We start from the raw sequence: 26745 nt of genomic DNA, 5'->3' as shown, positions 1-26745 counted from the left end.
TGATTTGGCTGCAATTCTCTACCGAGTCCATTGCCAGAAACCATTCCCAGTGCGAAACATAAAGGATGGCCGCCATCTTCCCCCAGCCAACCCTGGCAGAAGCCAGACAAGGCGGCCAGGTCAGAATTCAGGGGCACGAGCATCCCAAACATCTCTGCTCTAGACTATGGATTTAGCGTGGCGAAAAAGGGAACGTGGGTTTCATTTTCACTGCAGTCCAGCAATCAAAAAATCTTTCCTGTGAAGAAGTCTGCTCGTGTGAGGGCACTTAGCAGCTGCTGCACAAAAAAGCAACAGCTCGCGTGGCACCAAGAGATGCAAGGATGGAATAGAAAAGCACCAGTGGTGCTGGCGCTACCAAACACCCCAATTTGTCTCTACAGACGTATGGGAGAGGTGTTTCTAAAAAGGAGGCGGTACAGTTCAATAACTGCTGCCCTCAGCACTTTCCCTCCCCTGATGTTTTTGGAATACGTTTTAATCGGTGCCTGCTCCTTGGCACCTGTGCTGCTGAGTTCGACCACCAGGAGGCAACATCACATTCCCTTTTTAAGCACCATTCCTTTCCTTACCTCTATGGTCTGCGAAAGTTATTACAATTCATTGTAATGAATTCAATATATGTATGCATAATTCAATAATGCACGTTCAATGCATTTCTACATGTGCAAGCATATACATATTAGCCTTTTTAGGGCAATCAGCAAAATGAATTCACCTGCAGCTTAATGCTCATATTAAATAATGAATTCTTATGGAGGGTAACTTCAGTGCTGACAAAGCACGCCCCAACAACAGCCCAGCTATTCATCACACTACCACACTGCAGAGGGACATTTTCTCTACCCGCTCATCAGTGTTGGCATGCAGAAATCATTTTTTAGGTCAACAAGATAAGCATTAAGTCACTTAAGGATAAATTCATTTTATGTAATTACAGTAAAAACTGTTCTGCTACCTGTGGCATCTTCTAAAATGCAGGCAATGTTATAGAGATAAGCATTAAGCTCTCATTTCTAATTGCCCGCATCCAGCTGAACACACAAATAGTTTGCTTTTACCTACGCACTGCGCTATTTCACAATAAAACATTGTAGAACAGCCCAGAAGGAAGCCACAAATACACCTGCCTTCCATTTGAGACCAACAGCTTCCAATTACAGATGACAGAATTTGATACCCAGCAGCTGCTCATCTTAAGTTTGAAGGAATTTTAAGATGTTTAAGGGAAATGACCTTCTTTGTGTTCCCTTCACCATGTTTCTGGAAGCCAGCTTTCATTCATTCAGACTCGTTCTGGGATTTGGACACTCTGGAATCCAAACCAATTAACGTCATTTTTCCCATGTACTACTCTTGCATCCCTCTGCAGTCATACAGGACAAAAGTCACAGGGACACTGTGAGCTCAACGTCAGCAGAACTTGTTGGGAAATGATGGCTCTTCTGGCAAATGGACCAAAGGCAGCCCCACGCTCGTGCTACCTGCCTCATTTTATCGAGTACTGTGGCATTAACAAAGAAAAATAAGCATACATGCATTTTCCAAGGAAAAAATGATTAAACCAACTGGATGCTTAAATCTTCCTTCTAAATACCAACACTTACATTAAGATAGAGATTGGAGTCTGGTTAAAATTAGGACAAGTGTTTTATTATAGAGAAACTGAATTTTTGTTAATGGAAATCTTACCTTTGTTTTCTCATCTACAACTCGGAGTCCATCCGCTGACACCCACAGGACCGCTTTAACCGCCTTCTTCCCAGTCTTTCAGAAAAGAAAGAAAAACAAATAAGAACAAAAGCCAGCAGCTTTCTGTTAACAGTGTCAGACTGCACCCATTCCCCCTTTCCAAGAATCACAACATTAAGCATAGATGAAGTCCACGATCAGTAAGGTGCCCAAAGCCAGATAACTCAATCCAAGTTGCATAACACTCAGAGAACCAAGCCAAAGCCAGTAGTCCAGAGAGAGCATATCATGGGCATGGGGAGAGGGCACGGAGCAGGTGGAGTCGTAAATAGGGTGTGCATCCATGTACAGTAAAGAATTCAAGACTGACCAAGTGGGTGAAGAATTCCACCAAAGAGTCAGATAACACTGATTGATAAGGAGTTACACCCCAGGTAGCTTCCTGAGCACAAGTTTAAATGCAGGGAAATTCTTACCTGGTATTTCCACCATCCCCACCCTCAGCCCCAATAGTAACGTGGCAGAATCATGGCATCACCTTAAACCAGTGTTAAAAGCACCCAGAAGTCATTGGTTATGGTGTTATGGGCTCAACACAAAGACTGACAACACATTCTACAGATCTACTAAGAGCAAAATGCCCCACACTGGAAGAGAGGCAGACGAATATGATACATTAACCATTCGGCTGCAGCTTGACAAGCACTGCAGCAGAGTGCAGCAGCAGGGGAGCACCATGGCATTCCTCCAAGGTGTGAATGTGGAACCTTTCAGCTGCCACGAGCTGAGGGTGAGCAAAAGGGGGAAACACGGGAAGGCTTTGGGAGCCATGTCAACTGCAGGTTCTTTCTGAGCTGTTTGCTTTTTACAGGAGGGTTGCAGAAAACCGTATATACGCAAAATAATATTCTTCTGAAATAAAACCAATCAAACAAAACAGGTGCACCGTCACCATAATTTTATGAGTACCACCACAAGACAACCCAACACACTATTTTTAACGTGTTCCTCAGATTCACAGGTCCTGTACTCTATTCTTTTACCTCAGAGACTGCTCTCCCCACACCTTTACAAAGTTCACACACTTTGTGGCTGCTGTAGGCAACAAGAGATGGGAGGTGGAGCGGGGTGGGGTGTTTTAGCTCATGGCTTTGTGCAAGGATTGCATTTCATTTTTAATAACTCGGTACAGATGTATATAATTTATATTCATATGGCAAGGACACATTCTGGCATAAGCTACTGTGTGTTCCAAATTAGCAGCTCTGCTTTGAACATTGTAAGGATGAAGTATATTTTTTATCTCGGACTGATAAGCCACCTGCTGTATCACATCGGTTTCACTCTCAGAGAAGTCAGAAAGCGTGAAGAAAACCAGCCTGGCAGGACTTGTGCAGGTTTTGGGGGAGGAACTATCTGTCCCAATTCCTGAAGCAGCGATGACAGCCAGAGCACTCTCAGAATGCCTGGTGAGACCAGAGAACAGCACTGACTTGTACAGAACAGCGAGTAAAGGAGAGAAGAACAAAAATAAGCACAGTATGAAAGCAAGCTACTGAAGTGCTGGCGGAAGCAAGTTTGTAGGAGCCCATCCAGCCTGTTCAATATCCCTGAAGGACTGAAGTAAAACCTTCAGATTCTGGAATGCCTAATGGAAAAAGCATTCTTCACATAGGAAGATGGACTCAAAGTTACTGTCATGTGCATTAAAAAATACTGCAGCATTTAAAAGCTGCTGGTTTTGGTCTTAAAGGGAAGCAAATATGAACACACACAAAATACAGCCTATATTCTCAATGCCCACTTAGCTTTCACAGCCTAAAAATCCCTATCAATCCCAACAAGAGCCGACTTGTAGAGATTTGTCTCTTAACATTCTGAAGGAGTACCAGCTTCTTAAAGGCCACTAGCAGTTTTAAAACCTTCACTTCAAGCAAATAAGGAAAATGAAGAGAAGGCAACACCTGTGGGTAACTGCTTGCTTTAGACTGTCATTACAGAATATAGGACGCTTCTTTTTTCAGCAAACCACAACAACCTTGTTTCTATAGTCAAATGCTGACAGGTTCCTGAAGTCTGTACTAATCAGCATGGGTTTGACTCAGGTTGGTACTTTAAAGCAGTGCTGAAGTGCAGCAGAGCTGGTCCTCATCTGCTGATTTAAACCACAGAACCTCATGTTTCTCAGAGCAAAAATAAACGGCTGAAGAGCTGAATATCCCACTGGACAAGTAAGCTTCCTCAAGTAAGATTTTATGAGAAAGCTGCCTGATGGAAAGGGACGTAGGTGCACTGATGGACAGTCGGCTGAATGTGAGCCTGCAGTGTGCCCAGGTGGCCAAGAAGGCCAATGGCATCCTGACTTGTATCAGGAATGGTGTGGTGAGCAGGACTAGGGAAGTCATCCTGCCCCTGTACTCAGCATTGGTGAGGCCTCACCTCGAGTACTGTGCTCAGTTTTGGGCACCTCGGTACAAAAAGGACATGGAGGTACTGTGGCACCAGAGAAAGGCAACAAGGCTTGTGAAGGGCTTGGAAAATCAGCCCTATGAGGAGAGGCTGAAGGAGCTGGGGCTGTTTAGTCTGGGGAAAAGGAGGCTGAGGGGAGACCTTATTGCCCTCTTCCAGTATCTGAAAGGTGTTTACAGTGAGAGTGGGGCAGGTCTCTTCTCACTAGTGACATGTGACAGAACAAGGGGAAATGGCCTCAAGCTGTGCCAAGGTAAGTTTAGGTTGGATGTTAGGAAACACTTATTTACAGAAAGGGTAGTTAACACTGGAATGGTGGTTGAGTCACCATCCCTGGGTGTGTTTAAGAGCCATTTGGATGTGGTACTCAGGGATATGATTTAGCAGAGGGTCGTTAGAGTTAGGGTACTATGGTTAGGCTGTAGTTGGACTTGATGATCTTTGAGGTCTTTTCCAACCTGAGTAATTCTATGATTCTAAAATAACCTAATACAAGTTTGCTACTCTAAGAGTAAAACAAAACATAGCTATCTCCCAGTCCTTACTTCTAGATTTATTATGGATGTAATGCTTAGAATATGTAAGTTCTTACAGTCTGTATCCCAATCTCAAGGCTACTTCCATTGGGAAACACACAATTCTTTAATCTCTTGAATCCTCATTTTATCCCCACGACAGACATAATTTCACCAAATAAGTTCATATCGGCTACACAAATCAACACACTACTCTATGATAGGTTGGGTATTGCCAAGTATATCGTGATTAGGAAGTAGAATCCATTTTCACTCCTGACATACAGTATATATAGTGGACAGTAAAATTACTGCATACGAAGCAATCTCCAATTCAGGATCACAGTGTCTGACAGACAGAAGTGACTTCAAGCAAAAAACATTTAAAGCAAATTGATGGCATCCACTGCAATAGCGTGGTCTTAAATTCTACTACTTAGGGACTCCTCCAGACTTCTATATCAGTAGCTTGTCTTCACATTCAAGAGTTCTTGGATGACGACACTGCTGGAGGGGAGCCACTCATGGCACTGACTCCCAGGAGCCCGATTTGTCAGTGTGAATCAGCTGTGACACAAAGCTCACTTCTGAGCACTTTCTAGGAGGCTGGTAATCTGCTCCAGCACAACACTTGTTCTCCTGACTCATTTCAGAGTCCTCGGAAGCCTCCTAGAGGGCAGGTGAGGCACCCTGGTGAACAGAAGGCAAGGCTGAAAACAAAGCACATGGGAAACCTCTCAGACAAAAGCAGGTGTCCTCAACACAGGCATCAGAGAAAAGAAAATGAAGTTGATTAAAGCTGAAATACATCTCTTTTGAGCAACAGTGCTGGTCCTGCTGACTGGGCCGTTAGAAGGGATGGCAACATGGAATTAGGTAACAACTGTACCGTAAGGTTGAAAGTAAAGGTTCAAAGAAGCCCAACAACAAACGCTGCACTTTTAAATACTTCTGCATTGTTTCTGGTCTTTCATCTGATTGCAGATTTCTCAGTATCTGCCTATTTTATTCTTTCATTACAAACAACTGTAAGATGTATCTGGAGCCTGAGATGTACAAGAACATAATTTTCTTCTCAGAGAACAAGAAATACATGCATCCAGTAGAAGCAAAGGATGAGAAAGACCTGTACTGCTACCCATTGACACACAAAAGGCTTAGTTTTAAAATATGCAGAGCTGCTCAAAAAGGCAGTTGGTTCAGTTGCATTTCGTAAACAAAATAAACCAGCAAAAGCCTAACCGGGAGCTAGCAACAAGCATCTCGTTTTTACTTGAAGCTGAAAATGAAGCATTTTCAATGTCAGGCCGTGACTAAGCACTAGAACATTTCCTGACACAAATAAGTCAGATTTACCTTTCTAGGGGAGGAAAAAGAAAAAATGGACAGGGAAAGACACAAACCTGTCTAGACAGACAGTGAAAACAAGTAGCAAGTTATAACAACTCTGGTCTGGAATGTTACATTAATCCCAAAACAAGATATCCAGGGAGAAATTACAAACATTGCAGGGACATCTAAATACCATGGATTTCAGTACTCTCACTGCTAACTACTGTTCCTTTGCTGGCTGAAGCAGAAGCAGGTCTTTTTTCAGCAAAGCATAATAATAATCCAGCACTTGCTCTTGTACTTCATTAGGTTGGTGATTGCTCAGTCCTCATATATGTCAAGATCTCTCTGCCCTTCAAGGAGTCACCAGCTCCCCCCAATTTAGTGCTATCTGCAAGCCTTCTTAGTATATCCTCAAATCCTATATCCAAAGTCATTGATAAGAACATAAAGAGAATCAGCCCTAAAATGGAGCCCTGAGGATCTCCACAACTGACTGGCTGACAGCCTGATGCAACTCTGTTTACTATAACCCTCTGAATCCAGCCTGTCAGCCAACAGTTCACCCATCGCATTACATTTTATCTAGACATATGCTGGACATTTTGTCCAGAATGATACTGTAAGAAACAAGAAGCAATACTGAAATCCAGAAAAATTACATTAACTAGCTTCCTTTGTCAGCTGGGTGTATAATGTTGTCATAAGAAGGAGATTAGAGTTCATTAAACAGAACTTTCCCTTCATGGATTAGTGTTAGCTGTGACCAATGACTGCACTGTCCTTGAGGTGCTTTTCAGTAGCCTGCCCTGCCTATCCTTGCTGAAGGGCCTAGAGCTCTTCACCGTGATGCACTATCTTAGGATCCCCTTCCCAGCAGATTTTGCTTATGCCGATGATGTGGCTCTGGGAACGACAGAAGGCTTCTAGCTTCTCTTGATTGTTCCTCATGCTGCAAGCGCTACCACAGAAATACTCCAAATGTGCCTCATTCTGCCTGAGTGCCCTTCCTACAGGCATAGATGAACACCAATAAGAAAAAAACTAACACATCATTTTGATTAGGTTGAGGTGGGTCGTTCATGTTGGCTTTAAACAAATTCCAAGGAACACTTAAGAGTATTGCACAGCAAATAACAAGTTTCACTCCAACCTTTGTAGATTCCAGCCTTTAATTCATTCACACGTTGGAATGATTTGATTAATCTGGCAGATCCTCCTACATATAGCATTTTGACCCTAAAAAAAGAGCTTCTTTCTTCACTATGGCTACACTCACTCACTGGTGAGCTTTCCAATATCATGGGAAAAAAGGTGAACTGGGGAAATAGCTGCTCCTCTATGACATGCACTACAATGTGAGTGCGAAGCGACACAGGTGCAGCTGAAAAAGCTTCATTTACTCCTTAAGTACAGCCAAGACAAATGTGTGACCAGAAAATCATCTGCTCTGAAAGACTTTGCGATGCAAGTTACAAACTTGTTAGTTTCTATTTAAACCAAGATTCAGCATGTAATAAGATCCCTGAAAAGCAGCATCTTAAATGTATTCCATAGGAAGTTTTACAGGAATTTTAAATGCAGAAGCAGTCAACAGATGGGAGGCAAAAAGGTTTTTTAGAGGTTGACCAACACTGTCTTATGGAGGTGCAGACAGCAGGAATTAAAAACAACAACAAAACCCACCCCAATCCAGTCTCCAGTACAGCACATTCTTAGTAAGGACAAACAATTGCTTCCTTCTGCAACACTGTCCTCAGGAAAACAAGAGCAACAGTGAACAGAAAAGCTTTCTCCTATATAAGAGAACTGCAATGAGAAAAACAAATAGCAGGTAAATGCTTGGTCTCATCTTCATGTACCTTTGAATCTGGACCATGCTCAAAAAAGAAAGGTTTAGGAGATGGTATGCGTCGGCTCACTGCCTTCTCCCCACACTAACAAGTTGGGCAAGCACCTCATGTGGTGCGAGGCGGCCAACAATCCAGCAGGGCTTACAAGCACAGACCCCAACTGTTCCATAGGTGTTTGCCTACGTGATGTAGGCTGGCACAAGTTTAAGGGATTTAAAGGGAAAAAAAAAAGTCATATTTTTTACAGGAAGACCAAATCATTTCGGAACACTGCATTTCTGACACAGTCCTTATGGAATTCAGTTTCTGTTTCAGGTCATCTTTTTAACCATATTCTTTATTTAATCCATATATTTCCAAGTCTGGGAAGAAATGGATTTTAGAAGTAGATACTCTGAGAAATAGATTAGGGGATTCTCAACACCCTGATTTTACAGCAGTGCTATACCAGGGATGTAACTCCTTATAGTGCAAGCACAAATGAGGCATTAAACTTACTTTTCCAAAGAAGCCTTTGAAGAACTTCCTTTCCTGGAGGAACAGGGGGGACAAGTCGAGCGCTATTACTGAAGGTAGCTAAAATGTCCCAGGGTTTCAAACCAACAAGCACACACAAGAATAGGGTTTGGAGGGAAAGGAAGGGGTTTTTAGAGTTATCCACGAGAAGGTGCGACAGGCAAACGTGAAAATAATCCCATGAAAATGCAGATCAAAGGGCACACACAATTCTAATAAGCTACTGCCCTGAAATTGGTGGAAAGAAGAGAACCTTGGCCCCAATTTCATGCAAAGTGGTTACTTCATTGTCACTCTCCCTCGTTTAGTTCCCTTTAGTTGGGTTATAAACCAAACTTGGCAGCAGACGAGGTGGCTGAACAATTAAAATACAGTACGGGCGTGAAATGCAAAGTTCTAACCTCAGAGTCACAGTCAGATTTGCTCTGCATTGACCGTTTTTTTTTCCCAAAGCAAGTGCTCCATACACTGGAGAACACAGGGCAGCTGGCATAATGCAGGATTAAAAGCTAAAAAGCATCTTCTGTGCTTCATTTATTCTATTTATTTACTGTTTTGGTTTATGTGCTACTCTTACTTTGCATCTTATACAACCATTGTCCAGTAAGGACAGTAATTTCCTCTGACCTAAACTAAACCACAACTGAGATCTCTTCTTCCACAGTGTACGACTATTAAATATTCATCCTACAACGCTGGATTAATAGATTGAACAAGATCCCCTTTAAAGTCACCTCTGAGAGGGAGAAGTTAGACCAAGGCAGAGGCACAAACAGCTGAACTGCAAAACGTCTTCAGCTTGGAAGTGATTATACTGATTGCCCAATTCATGTTAACACAAAAGCAGAACACTGTTTAAAGCATATTTGAATGCCACTTTTACTGGCTTTGTTTTGTTACCAGATTGTGAAAAGGAAACTGCAAGATCTGCCTGATCTGATGTGAGGATATTTCCTGGGACCCTCCTGCATGCACAGCTACATGCTGCTCAGTACTTGAAGGAAGCTGGCTCTGAAGCATATCCCCGCTCTCATTATCTTTCCAATTTAACTTGCAAGTAAACTGGTACAGCAGTAACACAGAGATTATGGAGAATCCACATGAGACTAAGTAAGGGTTTCTGAGAGCCACTGGCCCCAAAGTACCACCACGCTGATAACAATGCTATATCAAAACTATTATTACAAATATCCTGAGGCAGTGCCTCCAGAATTGATTGATATACAAGGTTATATTTAAAACAAAGCTATGGTTCTGACGCAAACCAACAAAAGCCAGGAAGCAAAGCTAAGAAGGGAGTGTCAATCTCAACTCTGCATTTCCTGGCTTTTGCTACTGAGTGCTTCTCTCTGCTCAATGTCCTTCCACAGAGCTTTTCAACAAGTATCTATAAGATATTTTCGTCAACCCAGGCACTGTATAAGAACATCTCTACGTGCAGACAGCTGAAAGGCTTAATAGCTTTTAGCAGCAAGAACGGTCATGTATTTGGACAAGATATGCTGAACACTGGGAGGGGAACTAATGGATTAATCACAGCGTTGTGCACATAATGAGAAGGGGCTGGATGCTGCTGCCAAGTTGAGCAATGACTGTTGCATTACACTAAAAAACAGCCTCTTAAAGATAGCAAAAGCTAAAGGAGATACACCAGAAGCTACCTCATTTTTAGGTGATGGTTAATTTTGCTCTTAGCAAAATGCTTGTTAAATAAGATCTGTGGATTTTAATAAGCTAGAAATGTTAATGGAAAGGCATCATGCAAAATGGATTTTAAACAACACTAAGTTAATGTAGTTTAGAGATAACTAATGCATGTTTTAAAATATTAAATTATGTCTCTTTACCTGCTAAAACAAGAACATATATTAAAACAAATGCATCATTTAAAACAAGAAGTGGCAAGTTAGAAACCAACACTACACACTAAAGCTGATTTAAAAATCAAAACATGATATGAGAGTATAATTTTGTCTTTATACCATTTTCCCATACCTGAGTTAAATATGGTTACAAAGCTACCCTACAGGGTCCTCAGAAAGCTGTTTTCCAGTCTGCACTAAATAACACTAACTCAAGGAAATGGTTATGTAGAACCCTTTCAGTGCTTTTATCCAAATCTGAGGATCTGAAGTTGGTAATATAACTCTGCTAAGGGAAAAACATATGCTCCTTTGGTAACACTTCTGTAACAGATAGTGATACCTGAACACACCGGTTTCTGATCTATCAATGAAATTGCTGAGCCATATCATCAGACAGAAAATAGGGACATCCGATTCTCTTCAGTCATCACACGAAAAATTGTAACCTGCACATTACAGCGTTGTCCTGAATCAGTTCCAGAGCTTGAAAATGGCTCTCTAGCTAAAAATGGCTTCTTTTATTCAGCTGTCAATTAAACAATCCCTGAACAAAAGGTTTACCATCATTTGTTTTAAGTTCTGCAAGATGTGCTCAAAAATGATTGTGGCATATTAAACCAGCAGATAATAAAGGACCTGGAAGGGTATTTCCCCACAATAAAGAGGTAAAAATTTGACTGCATCATTTCTTTGTAAAGCAGAAATTAAGATATCCCTAAAATGAAGGTCAAGTTTTGTATTTTTAGTGACAAATCTTAAGAGGTCTAATAGTCAACCCTAAAAAAAAAAACAACCATCATATTTCAGCTCTCCAAATAAACAGCCAACTGTTGGAGAATAAGAATTAAGAGGAAAACGTATCTACTGAAATAAGTAAAAGACAGAACTTAGTTTTAGAAGTTAGAAGTATGTCAACAATTCTGCATCTAAGAGAACTGAACTATCTACTCATAGACTGGACTCATAAGAACTATACAACGCCTGCCAAGAAAATGAAGATTAGAACAGGCCACATACACTTGTATGTAGTTTAGCTGTATAAAAAACGAAGTTCAACTTTCACAAAGCTGGTCTTTCTGTTTGAACACTGCACCTCAAACTCAAAGTTCTTTCAAGACCAAGAGAAAGCCCATCGAAATAACCAAGCACTGTGAAAGGAACAGACAACCAAAGAAGCAAATTACTTTCTTATCTCATTCCCTGCATGCTGAAACAACATCGAGTGGTATGGCTTTCCCTTGTTAAGAGAATATACTGTTCAGAAAAGAGCTTTCAGAAATGGGAGAATCCTAAAGAAACGCTCCTGGTTTAAAACCCACACACACGCGGTGGGGATCTGAGAATGGGGGCAAGGTTTGAATCGCAGTGAGTGGCTTTAGGTGAAGCCTGGGTCTGATGGTGTCTAACAGCTCAAGTGTACAAAGCAGTTTCAGTAATCTAAATATTCCTCTTGGGGCCCAGAAGAATTCCATATCCGCTTCTCCATTTCCAGCACTGACACACGAGACAATGCAAGCAGAAACCCCAAGACAGAAACCTGTGTCCAATTTGCACATAACACGAAAAATTTCAAACAGCAGAAGAAATAAAAATTATCCAAATAAAAACGCTGCATTTATGAGAATGGGCAACAAGTTGATGCCGTTCAGAATTTCAGATAATCATAAAGCACAGAACAGAGAAATTGAATTAGTTACTTCCAGGGAACATACTGTAAAAATTAGATGCCTTGCATGTGAATCAGTAACTCAGATGATCAAGAATCACAATCCTAGCATTATGTGGATTCCAGAGGAAATTGGGCGCTACGTTTTTACTGGGTCTCATCATTTATAAGCTTAGCCAGGCTTAATTGGCTGAAAGTTTATAAAAAGCCTAGAGAGCAAATACTTCACAGCACAGCTCCCCAGAGAAGCCGATGAGAGAAGCTGCAAAAAGGAGATACTGGAACATTATTTGATGTACTAACAGAAAGTATCCTGATAGAATGAAAACCAGAACAGGACAAAAATGGATGCAATTCATCATGTGGTCAGTACTTGCATTTTTAGCTACATAAACTAAATCCATAGAACAAAAACTAATTTACATTCTGTGTGGTCCTTTTTAATAAAAATCTGTCACCAATCACTGCTGGACTGAATGGGAACAGATGGGATGCGGCTTGAACAGGTTGCTAGACACTGGCTGAGAGAGAAAAGAATGAAAAGACTTGATTTTAATCAGAGCAGTAAAGCACTTCACAAAGTTTACAGCACAACAGAAGGAAGATAACCTATAGTCTTCTGTTGTGTGCTAGGAAGAACAGGTTTATTCAGCAGATATTTCAGTTCTCACATTTGGTGAGGAGGAAAAAAAAGAAAATCATATCCAGTCAAAGATATCTTAAGTTAGCAAAGATGCAGTAGAAGTGTTTGATTTACTTCCAGTAATTTTGGCTAAGCTAGGAGGATACAAGAATTTCTTCTGGTAAAGGCATTACTGAAGGCTGAATATAGCTAAGACACGAGAAGTGAGGCAAAGGACAGCAGTTCTCCATCTTCAGTCAGACTTCAAATTCTAACATCCTCTCTTCCTCCTGTTCAGCGCTGTTCTAGCCTCAGATTCTAATAGATTGACCACTGACTTTCTACAGGGAAGAGATGACAAGACCTTGAAATGAGCCATAGGAATACCAAGAGCTTTGAACGAGTGCCATTTACAGGAGCAAACGTTCACAGAAGCCAAACTAAGAGCAGCCCACTTCATGACATACCAGAATTAGGCAGCCTTCAGGCAGGCCACTTCGAGCAGATGCAAGCCAGATTATTTCATGCATGACTAGAATGTTGCAGTGCATTAGAAAAAAAAAGCAGCCTAAATCAAATAATATTTTGTATAATAAAGGTGAATTAAGTCACTATAGAAGTGGCAGGCAACAAAGGGAGAGGAAGAGAGAGAGGGAGAGAGAGAAAGAGAGAAAGGGAGAAAGACCTGTTAAAAAACAATGGTTGAAGCCCATATGGGTACCAACTTAGTCTGAAAGGTCACAGAGGATTTTTACACATTTGTTTTGCAAATAGTTTCTGCCAGTAGAAAGAACAGTTGTAACTCTCTCCCTCTCATCATCAAATTAGCACGTCCCCCTAGCCACAGCAGTACTCTCACACCAGCCAACTGTTCTCCTAAAGTGGGTCAAAAGTTCAGGCTTCAGCTGGAGCACTGCTGCCGAACGGACCTTCTGGAGTAACACTCACAACCCCAAAGCTTTTTCATGAAACAAGCATACATACAGATTTCAGTCTCTTCACAGCATCTTCACAGATATGCATTCCTCTGGATTCATCCACCTCGACATGTCCCAAGTACTGTGGGAACAAGAACAGGAAGGTAAGAATCATAACAGCTTTAAAAACAACATGTTTTCTGCATATTTATCACCACAGAGCGCTTAAAACCATGCCAAACTGAAATCACAAGTTGCAAAGTTTTTACATTAACAGCATGACCCAGAACAACATTAGGCCACAGAGGAAGCAATTCAAAAAATACATTAGGGTAGTGTGTCAGGAAACTGGATACTTGTGTTTCATATAATGGAAAAACAGAAGCTTCTTATCCTTCCCATTTCCCCCTGTCTTTCCCAATCATGCTTCTTTTTGATAGGGGAAGGAAATGTTCTCTTAGAAACATTCATACCCTTACTTGAAGTACTCAGTTCTTGAAGAAAGCCATGGAAACTATTAGATAAAAGCTCTCTGACTTCTTACTACATAACTTAAAAGACATTTACCCTGATTTACATGACATTATAAGACTGCATGCAAGTCGCTAATCATATCGGAGTAGCCAGAGAGGAAAGAAAGGGTCTTAAAACATCAGAATCAATATCTGTGGCATGATGAAGCAGTAAACTGAGATTTAATTATCTATGGAGATGTCCCATACTACCACAGAACATTCTCCCAGCATTTGTTTCAATAATTAGGATACCAAGCTTGATTAGCTCAACAAAGAGATTTCGTTCCGTTTTTAAGTGCTCTACCAGAATAACAGGAGATTCAGCTTAATGGACACGCTCAGAAAGACTGTTTAAAGATTTAATAGCAAATCGAAAGGCATGTTGTTATTTTGGTTTAAGGTGAGGGTTTTCAATGCAAGGCAAGATGCCTGGAAAAGGCTATTAACATACCAATGTACTTATCATTAAACAGCTGAGACTTAGAAGACCTTAAATGACGGGGGGCTTTAACATTAAGTCTCACTACGTGATATTTTTAAAATAGAGTAACTCCGGATGGAACAATTCTGAAAGAATTTCACTTAACCCACCCCAAACAGCCACGGAACAGTTTGAAAAATGCACTGCATAGAAGCTAGATGGTAAATAATAAAGATCCGACATCTTACAGCTTTTCCAAAGTGAGCTCTGTGTGGCTGAAGCCCTAAAACTGAACACCAGAGTTGGCAAAACAATGACTGTATTCCATTAGCTGAACTATCTGAACACTTGCACAACATGTTCATTTCCCCATAACACTAAGGGGAGAATTCATCCTAATTTAATCCTAAAACTACACAAACAGTAACAAATGAAAACACGTTTACTGTTGTGTCCAGAAGCACACATTTGCATCCACACCCATCAGGAATACATCTGTAGTTCTGCTATGTCTATGCTGGAAGTTCCAGAGACATAGAAATATAGTGAATCTAATGTGAGGAAATTTTGGTTTCAGGAGCCCAAGAAAGTTTGTCAGCTGAAAGAAAAGGATAATATATAGAGGAACCAGGCTGCGGTCTGGAGAACATGGGTAAACAAAGATACACATGTGGAACGAGCCATCTAGCTTGCATTATTACTAAGTACAACTTCTTGACTTACAGAACTATAGGTACATCTCTTCAACCCAAGTGTAGGCAAAATGCCCCCAAATTGAAGATGCAAACCATTCAGCCCCTGTACTTGGCAACCTGCCTTTTACTTGGAAAAGGGAGAAATGGAGCAGGGTAAATATTGCCTCTCGTCGCACTCCAGACCAGACAACCGCTTCCCCGCATGCTGCCAAACCTCTATTCAGTCACATGCTCTGACTTTCGGCAATCAGTCATGCCACTGTGCTACAGACAACAAGTTTAGCTGCAGTTTTCAATACTGCTACCACTCCAATGAATGGGGACATTATTGCACATATCAAGTGCATCTACCCACAGCAAATGGGTACAATCCCCAGACCTCACTGAGCATCAATCAATTCTGAATTATAAAAGAAATTATGCTGCCACACAATACTACTTTATGATGAGTACAAAAGGTGCTTTGTTTGCATTTACACTTTGCACTTGAAGCCCTTCATCAAAAAACTTATTCTTCCCAGCACACCACTATTGCAGAAGCTTTCTGCTCACAGCTATCAAGAACCTGGCCTCGTACATGAGATGGGCAGTTTCACACGTATTCCTGAACATCGTTTGGACAGTTTTTTGATTTATTTTTTTTTAGGTTCAAGTTCCCTCTGTGTCCAAACATCTTTAAGTTTCTTTCTATTAAAACTAACTGTCAGCTGTACGGTGAGAACACTCCTGTCCTCTCTTTTTGCCACATCAACTTAGATCTCCCTTAAGCAGCAAGTTCTTTTCCACGTCTTCAGGTTTATTTCTGAAATCCTTCCTCCCCCATCAAGTTAAAGTTAGACATACCTGCCTCTGTATTGAAGCAGTGCTACACAACTTCTACTTGTCCAACCTTTAGCAGGTAGCAAAGGCTCAAGTACGTCTTCAAGATACTTGGCAACCAGCTCTGCTACAGACTGAAGCCTTCCCAGCTGCCTTACATTTTTAATGAGAAGCATTACACTGGATTTATATCACTACCTATCCTTACATTTGAAGCATCAGCTCTACTTGCTATTATCACAACACGTTAAGAACGGAATTTCAACATTTAATAGAATAAGAGAAATATAGCTGCTAATCAGATTAAGAACTCTGGTGTTTAGCTTCTATTCAACAAAAAAACAAATTCTGATGTTCTGCCATGTCAAAGAAATTGCACAGAAACCACTTTAAAAAGCAGATACACACAACCCACACTCCTACACAACTCTTCAATATCTCGAAAGAACTTTCCCATTCAAACGAAAGAATCATAACGCAGAGTGACTGGGCAGAGACAGGCCACACATAAAGCCTCTAACAAATCCATCCAGGCACAGCACCACAAAGAAATGCAGAGACTGGGACACAGAATAACAGTGGCACAAAACTGTATAAGGCACACTGTTGTGGCTGGAGACTTCACAGAGCAGTAAGCCTACCTGCAAAGAGAGATCCTCATCACAAGAGTCACACAACCTAACATGACTGGAGAAAGCAAGCACATTTCCATCATGGAAGTGCAAATAATGGGAATGCAGTATTAATATTGAATGTGTTCCTACTTAATTTCCATAGCAACCACTTAGTGATAGCCATGACATCAGCAGTTCTCAGACATAAGATGTTCCACAAAATATTTAACCACTATACCAGAAAATCAGCCAACACTGCTTCTACAGAAAGAGCAAAATCCTTTAGGGCAGAGTCCACATAAAGACAATCACAAAATAGAAGTTCCAAATAGCAATAAACACAGGAAGAAGTCAAACTGGCATGTGGAACTTGAAAAACTTCATTATTATATTATTATTATATTTCAGTATTTTAAGCCTTTTCTGATTTCATGTCAAATCAGACCATGTTTGGTGAAGCTGTCCCACTGCCTTCCCCAAACACACACTTTTGAAAGCGTTCCTAATAAAACACCATGGGCTGACATTTTATGGTGGTAATATTGCTGGGCAGCAATGAGATCACTCTGCCATTTGCATCCTAGTACAAGAAATACTACCTTGATCACCTTTGTTTCCTTTCACAAATACTTGGCTATCTCTGTTTTTAAAGAAGCTGAGTTCAACAGCATTGACTCAACAGCTGCTGGCCCAAAGGAAGGACCTTCCCCAGCACTCCTTCCATCGTTTCCAGTTACTGGAACACAGTAATACACAGTTACAGCCTCTCTTCCAAACAGAGGCAGATAAACAAATTACTGAAATTTTCTCTGTATCAGCAGATGTTCACTTGGACTGTTCTATTTACAGTAACAGATTAGGCTTTTCAGATTACATTTTAAACTAGACAGACACAAGAGAAGAGCTTACCAGAAGTCTTGGCCAAGGTGTCCTGTGCTAGCAAGCTAACTGCCAGAGCAGGAAAGCACCATTTCCTTGATACTTTTCCTAGACACAGCGACATTCCCATTTGTCTATGTGTAAATACTGCTCTACTGCTAAAATAATATCCTGATTTGTAAGAGCGACTACTTGGAATCTGCATGTGTAGATAGGCTTCTAGAAATGGTATTGCTCAAGAATTAAATCCTGAATTCCACAACTTCAGGGTAAAACTCTGTCTTGTTACTAGACACAAGCTCAAACTCAAGAAGCCTGGATGTGCCTAGAAGCTAAGATATATTTCCACTGCCCTCTAAGATTTACATATTCAAATTTATGTTGCTGCTTTTTGATTTATTAGTTTGAAACAGATGTTTGCTTACAACTGTAGAAGTACAGTGACAAAAACTCTCCATATAATCATTAGTAGACAAACTTAAGTTCTCCTTAATCAAAACTACAGGTTAATTACGATCCTATATATTTCCTTAGGGTCCAACTTCTTCCTCTGCCCTATATCACCAGAATAGAAAGGTGTCTCATTGATTTGTTACCTTCTCCCCAAACACATGCTGTTACAGCATCTTGGTGTGACTGCCCGTCACACCCGTTTGTAAGTCACACTCTGTATATCACTTACTGATTCTCACACTGTATTTACTAGTGTGAAAAGAAACAACACAGAGGGAATAAAAAACAACTTCAGACTCCTGAAGGTAAAGTAACAAAGTTCAATGTGGATATGGGAATGCTCTACTCTTCATAGTCTCACAAGTCCCTAAAACGTGGCTGAGGAGGAACTTGGAGGTTATGTAGGACAGCACTTGCCTCAAGGCAGGATCTACTTTCACATCTACACCAGAAAAGGCAGCCTGGTACTGTTACATCATTTCTGTAACTGGAGATCAATAGGGTAACACCACCTATCCTATAGCTTCTAGCTGCCATACAGTTAGAAAGGGGGGGTTGATTTGCTGAGTTACTGTGAATGCTTATCCTAACTTTTCCTTGATGACCTTACACTCACTACCATCTTTTTTTGGTTGTAGACATGAATACTCATATCTATGAAACAACTTGAAGTTTATTAAACAATTTAACAGTCTAACCTTCGTCAAAGACAAAAGGGTTTTTAAGGTAAGAAGCTTCATTTAAAACTTCTTGTTTGCCAGCTATTCAGACAAAACTAAAAGGTTCTTTAAAATGTGAAAAGATTAAAGATTAAGGATTGAATCACACTCCCTTAATCATGACAAAATTACATAGGACTTTGTTTAAAGTAACCACATGTTATACACACACCTTCTGTCACAATTAGTTGTCTTCTTCCTGTGATCTTAAATGCTGCAGGAGTTTCAAACTTAGATTAGCTTGCTGCTGGGCTAGCATTCCACAGGAATAGTTAGCGTTCACTGCTGACACTGATTCGTTCTTAAGAGGTAGGGATTTGTTTCATGTGTAAGGCTCTGCAACGTTTCAGAAAGCAGCAGATTTGCCACTTTAACGTCTCAGAAATGCTTAACATAGTTCCCAAAGACTGTTCAAGCATCTCAAGATTTCACAGTCAAAAATATCACATGCCTAACTTAAGGGCACTTCAGCATCAACATGCTGCTAAAATCCTTCACAGCTATTATGATTTCAAACAACTAGAAGTACATTTAGTAACACAAAATAACAGTCGTCACCTACGCTGATTTCCAGCCTTTCCAATCTGGAAGAGCAGAATGGCATGCAAATTATGTATATAAACCAACTAAAAACAACCACCACTACCACAGAAAAAAAAGCAATTTATATACGAGACATTAAGCAATAAGGTGCAATATGTAAATTCCAAAACCAAAGAGGACAACTTGGCTACTACAAATAGCATGAAAGCAGGCAGCAAAGGGGCAGGCAATGGCCTAGTCTCTGGTGGGCCATGTACATGCTAATTATACATGCTGCTGCTCACTCATAGGGATCCTAGAGACACGAGCTGGCACTCACAGGTCCCAGTGGTGATATCCTACAAACTTCAGAGATAGCTACTCTCTTTTCTCTGTTTCTTAATTTTTTTTTTTTAAATTCTAATTTGTATATTAATTTATATTCACACAAAGCAATACATGGCCTTTCAAACATCTCCCATCAAAGCAAGGGAAAGAAAGGAAACAGTTGAAGAGTGCTGATCTGAAATGTACAAGAACTAACATGACTGTTCAACTGTAGCCATACAGCTTTTATTTGTCAGCACTACCAGAGAAAACCCAGACTCAGTGGAAAGGCTAATTCATATGATATCATACATTCAAACCCTGGGTCACAGATGTGGTACATCACTCCTCCCCAAGGACTTTTTTCATTGATAACTTTAGTGTTCCATTTGGAATAAGTGGACTGAAAAACATACACAAGTAAACATGCAGGTGATAGGCAACATTTAAGACACACTAAAGTCAAAAGAGACCAACCACCGGAAACTTGAGTGACAGAATAAAACTAATTCAATCACCCACAACTATATCTAGTTGTTGTTGCATCCCTCAGAAACATGGGTAGGAGGAATCAGCTGTAAATGTTCTAACATGTCTGTCTGCTTAGAGCAACCAAGAACTTTGACGATGTTTTGTTTAGTTCCGTTAAGTGCAGCAAAGGGACATATTTTCTGATGCAAATTTAACAGGCCAGTTACTCCACAGATTATCAGTATGGACTAAAACTACTTACCCAGAGGGAGATCTGAAAAGGCATTTCAGACAAAAGAAGCCCTAGTGTCAAATATTTTAGTCATTAAAACATAGAACAGCTGCATGCTCTCAGTGAGGTAGTGTCTGCAGCAAGTTTCAAAATGGGTATGTCAGTGCACTTCTTTTTTGACAATTATGATTTATAAAGACTGTATAAAAATAAATAAATTACAGTACCTATTAGAACAATCTTCTGAATAGGAAAGGTTGTAAATACCAAAATCCCTTACACATTATATCTATCTGGCACAGTTCCTCTCCCCCCATCCAGAAGCTTCACTACTGAAACAAAGTAGTTACTTTTCCAGTTGCTAGGGCAGAGGAAGATGACCGTCACCTCTGAAAATACATTTCTCTACAGATTTATCAACAGTTTTAGCAGTTCCGCACTTAATAAAGAGATGGCTCTGAGTATACCTAAAAAAGATGCAGTGCGTCACGTCTCTGCACCCCAAGAGTCAGCCTTAAAATTACTGCCTAGTGGGGTAGTAGAAGTCTGCAATCTACCCTTGTCTAAATACAGCTCCAATAGCCTTTTGTACCTTTGCTGACAGACATGCACCTGTATCTCTGCTGATGCAGTGGAGTGCAGAAAACCATTCATTTCACATTCTAGTACAAAGGCTCTTTTCTCAATGCAACTTCAGCTGATTCAAAAGAGGACAGATGAAAGAGCAGAGCAAGCAGGTCACTAACTGTTCCAAGGCTCTGTTTTGAATGTGTCAGATTACCTCCTCAGGAGTGGTTAGGTTCCAGATAGAGACAAGGGCTGGCTGTAAGGTCCTACACACACTTGGACAACTAAGAAAACACGATCAGCTGCTTGTTGCATGCAACACAGACATTCTGAAAACAGTGGATAAATGCGGATTGTAAGAACGAGATGTCAGTACCTAGAAGCAACAGTGTGATCTCAGGATTATCATAAGCTCTAAACTTATGAGAAAGAGCACTGAAGAGAACAAACTTCACATCAAATCTACCTCCCTGAGTTTTACAGCAACAACACCACAGGATTTTGCCAATACTTTCCATAGATCACTTTCTCTATCAAAACGCAGTTGCACAATAGATGCATTAGAGTTGCTCAAAGCCCACTACCACATCTGCAGACTGTAATTAACAGCCAGGATCCTCTGTGGATGCAGCACAGGAGGAACTTCAAGAGCAGTACCAATGTAAAACAACTTGGTAACATCAAACTTGTTTGCAGTACAGCATCCTCAAGGCACAATGAATGAACAGCTCCTGAAGTCCCGTCCAACACTAACAGAACAGAGCCTGGAGGCAAAGAGAAATCCTATTTGCAACATGACTTTCAAAGTAGCTCCACACGCTCTCTGAAATCTAAAAAAGGATAAATCTGTGCTAGCACTCCTCAAACACCCCGAGTCTGGGCCAAAAAAATGCCTGAAGGCAAGAAGTTAAACACACCAACTTAACGCTATTTTAAGAGGGTGATATATCTTTCTCACATCAAACTTTCATGATCTCTTTTACAAGAGAAACTAAGAGCAAGAATTCTCCAGTTAGTTTGCACTAGCCTTCTCTCTCTCTCAAAATAAAATAAAATATAAAAATCCTACCTAAATAAGTTAGCAGTCATCATAAGAAACAAACCCCTGACCAAGGCTGCTATTCCAGAACTTCTCTGCATTTTCCTTTCACACATAAAGCCTTAAAGACAGCTACAAAATATTTGTTAACACTTTTTGGGCCTTCACCAGCTGAAACCTCAGACACCACTTCAAAAGTCAGACTTTCATCTTGCTACTCAGCTAAGCTCTGAGCTTTTAAGAATTAGGACAGATAATTTTTAGGGAGTGTGGGCAAGGCAGAACATAAAGAATAAGGACAGATTAATCCCCACAGACACACATTAAACTGTGGTTGAGAAGCTACAGGCAACTACAGCACCATGCTGGAATGCTAAATAGGGATTTACCAAAAAAAAAGTTGTGGGTTTTTTTTTGTTTTTTTTTTTTACTATATTTCAGAGCGCACTCCTATTAGTTGACTATTCTTAGTAAGATACCTCATTTTACTCTGCTCCATTGAGAAACATCAGGAAGAAAAGACACTCCACCAGATATTTAAAGACACAGGCAACAGCCCACTTTTCCAGGAATACGTACACTTCTGAATAATACCCAAGAACTCAGTAACAGGATACTCTCCTTCAATAGCACAAAGTTCCATTCTTTTTGTGAGCAAAATGCAGTACCACCCACTAAACCTCTGACTCTACATCTGGTTTATCTTGTTCACTCACAATGCTGTACTTCCTGTCTGTATCTACAAAACACCAGCTAACACCCACTTTGCATCTCAAGCCCCATAAACAGTTTCCACGACTGCCCATCTCAAGACTCAGAAGTTTGGAAGATAGACTCAAACTGAATTTAAAAAAGCATCTCAGTGTCCAATGGTTCTGATTTTAAGCTTTCATTTGAATACAAAATCGTCAAGTACAAGCGTCAAACATTCTGACAGAATCATGAAACACAAATAAAGATGTATTTACTTCAGAGTTGTTTTCCAGCGACCTAATTAACTCAGTGAATTCTAATACAAAGCAGGCAAATAGGGCTAAAGAAGTTCCAGTCTGAGGACAGGATGCAACGACTCATCCATCTCTAAGCCTTTTCACCACTGAATGGTCCAAAACCTTTTTCAACTTTGGGTGCATGTGCCCAGAATAGACGAATGCTTCATTTAAAATACAGGAAGCATTTGTCATTGTAAGTGCAAGTCTTGACCAAGAGTTTAAAGAGGAAAACCAACACAAAAGTCAGTTCTTAAAGTGGTTCACATCCTTTATGTTCCGTCAAGGACTGAAAATACTACAAGTTAAACTAAATGCTTAAATATTAAAAGCTTAATATTTTAGATCTAGCACTTATGTCAAAGACTGTAGTCTACTGTGAGGCTATTGAAACAATGATCCTCAAGCTCACAATTCTGTTCCCTCCCATACAGCATTAACATTTTGAAAAGCCTAATCTAAGTTCAAGCTTCCACAAAGCAGTTACTCAATTTCAAAGCTCTGGCAAAATACCATCTTCTCTCTTTAGTATTAGATTACAATTCCTTCATTCTAGCAGAAAACTAACGTAAGACAGAGACAAATGAGCAGGCAGGCAACCATTACAAACTAGAAAGTTAGCTTGTACATTGTATATCCCAGAGAATACGTTAAAAAAACATACAAGCAACTGTATACAAGATAAAATAGGACATGAACTTAGCATCAAAGTTATTCCACCTTTATGAAGCACCTGCACATACCCAATACAATAAAAGATTTTCAAGTGTCAAAACCACCTACACTGTTTTCTTCATGCACAGGTATGGAAAACTAACAATTAACAGATGATGTTTATTTAAGCTGTTAACAATCTACTGTAGAAGGAGAATTAGCATGCCATCAGGAAGAGAGTTTCTGAATACAAGCTGAGCAGATGCAGCAAGACACCTTACATTCCTTCCTTCCTTCTTCTTCTTAACATTGAATATTATAAAATAAACATTAAAAGTGTTATTTCTTGGAAAAGGTGGGAGAATGAAAAAAAACAAAGTATTGAGAACTTCAAATGAGTTCAAGGAATTGATAAAGGCAATTTCAATTTCCCACACATGAATAATCTGTAACATGCACCAAAAAATAACAGAAGATATTCAAAATTTTAAGTGCTTATACCTCAAGCACTGGAAGGAAACCAGGGCATTTCTTTACAATATTTTCAATTATCCAAAGGGAGAGGTTATACTTTACAAGTATATGCCACCACTTATCTTACAAATAAAACCGTATCCGTAACTTCATTTTAACTGACAGAATCCTGTACTTTTTCCATGCAATCCATGAGGCGTATCATTTCTGCTCTTCCAGAGAAATGAAGACAAATTTTATGACTCCTAGTACTCCTATTACTCCTAGCTACATGATTTATTTCAACTAAATAATAACGTAGGATACATCAGACAATGACTTTCCAAGGCAAATCTTAACAAATTAAGATGATTCATCTGGCTTTAAAAAAAAGCCACATCCTTTGCAATGAAGGCTGACCGTAAAATAGGTCAATGTGTAATGAAGCATTCTTCTGGCTCTTGCTTGCCAAAAAAACCCAAATAATAATTCATGGGGAAAGTACCAAACGGACACCCAAAAGAAAGGCAGAAATTCTTACCTTAACAGGAAAGCTGCACTTGCCAGTACGAACGCCTTCTTCATCGGTCTGCCACTGATGAGGCCTACTGGCCTCTGGCACATAGACATCTTTCTTTCTCCTAAAGCTTTGCCGTAATTTATTCATTTCTCAGATGTTGATATCCTAGAAGAAGAAGAGAATTATTGCAAATAGGCAACAAACACATTTAGCTGCTTCAGGTTAATCAGCATCACCACAAACATCCATGTGAAACTTCTGAGCTCCTGCAATATCAATAGAGGTCCCTGTGAAGGGGAAATGTTTTGGACAAAGATTAAGAGAAAAGGGGGAGAAATATTCACTTTAAAGCAGAAGACAAATCCATGTTATTTAACATCTTTCCACAGCAACTGAAGCATCAGACCCAGAAATAACTGTTACTCTGAGCATAAAATTACCTAAAATAGCTGACAGAGAAGCACTGAAGAGTGATGGACTTGAAATCCTGTCTCCTTGAATTTATACACCTAGAGCAACCACGCAGGGAATGAGTAGCATAAGTTTCTAAGGCACCCATGCAAGACAAGGATTTGTAGCCCTAAAACAACCCCTACAATTTACTGCTTGTACTGTCTTTTTGTATGGATGATAGGCTCACTGATGTAAATGATGCCAGCTCTATAAGCAGTAACCAAGCTAGCACTTCTGCTCAGAAGACAACTGGAAATCACTGCTCTTAGATCACACAAGACAAATTGCCAGTCTCTACCAGCAGCTCAACAATCAAGGTACGGAGCTGGGATCATCAGTACCTCTGTTCTGTCTGTGTGTATGTGCAAAGGAAGCCACCACCTAGAGAAACAACGACCCAGAGGTGTAACAGTGACAAATAGGGAGTGATAGATTGGAGCCCAGGTCTTGAGGGGCATGCTCTAGGCCCAGCTTAAGTCTACTGGTGGAAGTTCCTATTAAAATAATAGATGCATCTGAGGAAAGCATTGAAAAATCTCAAAACAATTGCCCTTCAAAGGAGGCTGGTAGTTCTATAATTACCCTCCCAAAGACACTCTCAAGATGATTTTTTATACACTATACACTCCTATGTTGATTTTTGTATACTCAACTAAACTTTATAGACACGCTCACATACTACACCAGAACTACAATTATCAAATAAGCTATCCTAGTAACAGCCAATAAATAATAAAAAGACTCAACATTCAGCTACAGAAATAAGATGATATGCCATAAAATGTGGAAAATAAAGAAAACATGCCAAGAGGCTTTTTGCTATATTACTCTTCTTTCCTGGAAAAAAACCTCCTTAGAAACACCACATTTCATTTTGGTACAACAAAAATGCTGCAGAATGTAAGGCAGCAAAAGCTAATTTGATTATATATGCTTATTTCCCATAACATTAACTAAGCTGCAGAATACAGAAGTTTATGGGTGACAATGGGTAGACCTGGAACAAAAGTAACTTTAACATCACTACAAACACTAATTTTAAACCCTAAAAAGAATGGCATCACTGCCCAGTTAAAACTGCTCGATACAGGTGAGAAAGAAATCTGCATTTGTGTTCACAGCATCTGACATTTAAGAAGCTTAAATTCAAGATCTAACAACTTCAAAACTGGACACAAGCCAGAAATGAAAACTATTATAGAAAACCAACACCTGCTGATCAACTCAATTGATGTTTTCACATCTCATTAAGCACTTAACTATTTCAAGAAACAAGATAGGAGTGTGGGTGAAGAACAGCACTGTTTCATTAACATCAGGACATTTAAGTATAGCAAAATTTGGATCTATAGTCATGATTAAGCCTGCTGCATATGTTCAAGAGTTCAGCGATCAATGCAATGCTACCTGGACCTGTAGCATTGTGAATATTCCATGTTCAGCATATGGAATAATTTATCACGTGTTTCTACGTTAGTAAAAAAGGCAAGGCAAACTTCAACTCTTACAGCAGCAATGTGTGCTCGGAGCTGCTTCATCCACACGGCATAGCATTTACCCATGGACTGAGACACTACCAGCCAGTTATTCCTATCAGGAACCTCACTCCACAGTGAAGCCTGTGAATAAGAGCTCCTGAACTATATATACTTCCTATGACAAGCTGAAGTGGCATTTTGCCCAATGTACTTCCTTTTTACTAAAAACCAAACCCTCCTACTTGTTCTAATTTTGCAGTCACGCTGGCAACAAGCACTTTAAAAATAGCTTTTCTATTTAATATTAGTGCTGACAAATAGCAAGATTAGCTTCTGGTCAGTTGACGAGCGAGCTTTCTCCAGCCACCACACTCCGATTTCCTGAGATCTCAGAATGTTGAGAGTGGGTTGTGAAATAATTTGTCACTTGATGCAAAAGCATTAAGTCACACAGCTCACACAGGATGCACATTTGAGG

General features: G+C 40.1%; 1 protein-coding gene across 29 annotated transcripts in view; it reads right to left on the bottom strand.

The window, feature by feature from the left end:
- The window catches only part of NUMB (NUMB endocytic adaptor protein), an 87054-nt gene that overhangs the window by 8620 nt on the left and 51689 nt on the right, over positions 1 to 26745 (bottom strand). For 10 of the 29 annotated variants that reach the window (XM_085548915.1, XM_085548914.1, XM_085548925.1 and 7 more), the window contains 4 exons: positions 24358 to 24501; positions 13515 to 13589; positions 8360 to 8392; positions 1693 to 1767 (listed from right to left, as the gene is read on the bottom strand). In XM_085548915.1, the coding sequence (XP_085405041.1) occupies positions 1693 to 1767; positions 8360 to 8392; positions 13515 to 13589; positions 24358 to 24483 (309 nt within the window). In that variant the 5' untranslated portion in view covers positions 24484 to 24501. Of the gene's footprint in view, positions 1 to 1692; positions 1768 to 8359; positions 8438 to 12997; positions 13142 to 13514; positions 13590 to 24357; positions 24502 to 26745 lie in introns of those variants that run through there. The other 19 variants (XM_085548929.1, XM_085548918.1, XM_085548917.1 and 16 more) reach the window with 4 other exon arrangements.

This window comes from Coturnix japonica, chromosome 5 (assembly GCF_054131305.1).
Source record: "Coturnix japonica strain WE chromosome 5, WE-NBRP24, whole genome shotgun sequence".
In the NCBI taxonomy this organism is placed as follows: Eukaryota; Metazoa; Chordata; class Aves; order Galliformes; family Phasianidae; genus Coturnix; species Coturnix japonica.
Note: the sequence above shows the minus strand (reverse complement) of the source record. Positions and strands in the feature narration are given on the sequence as shown.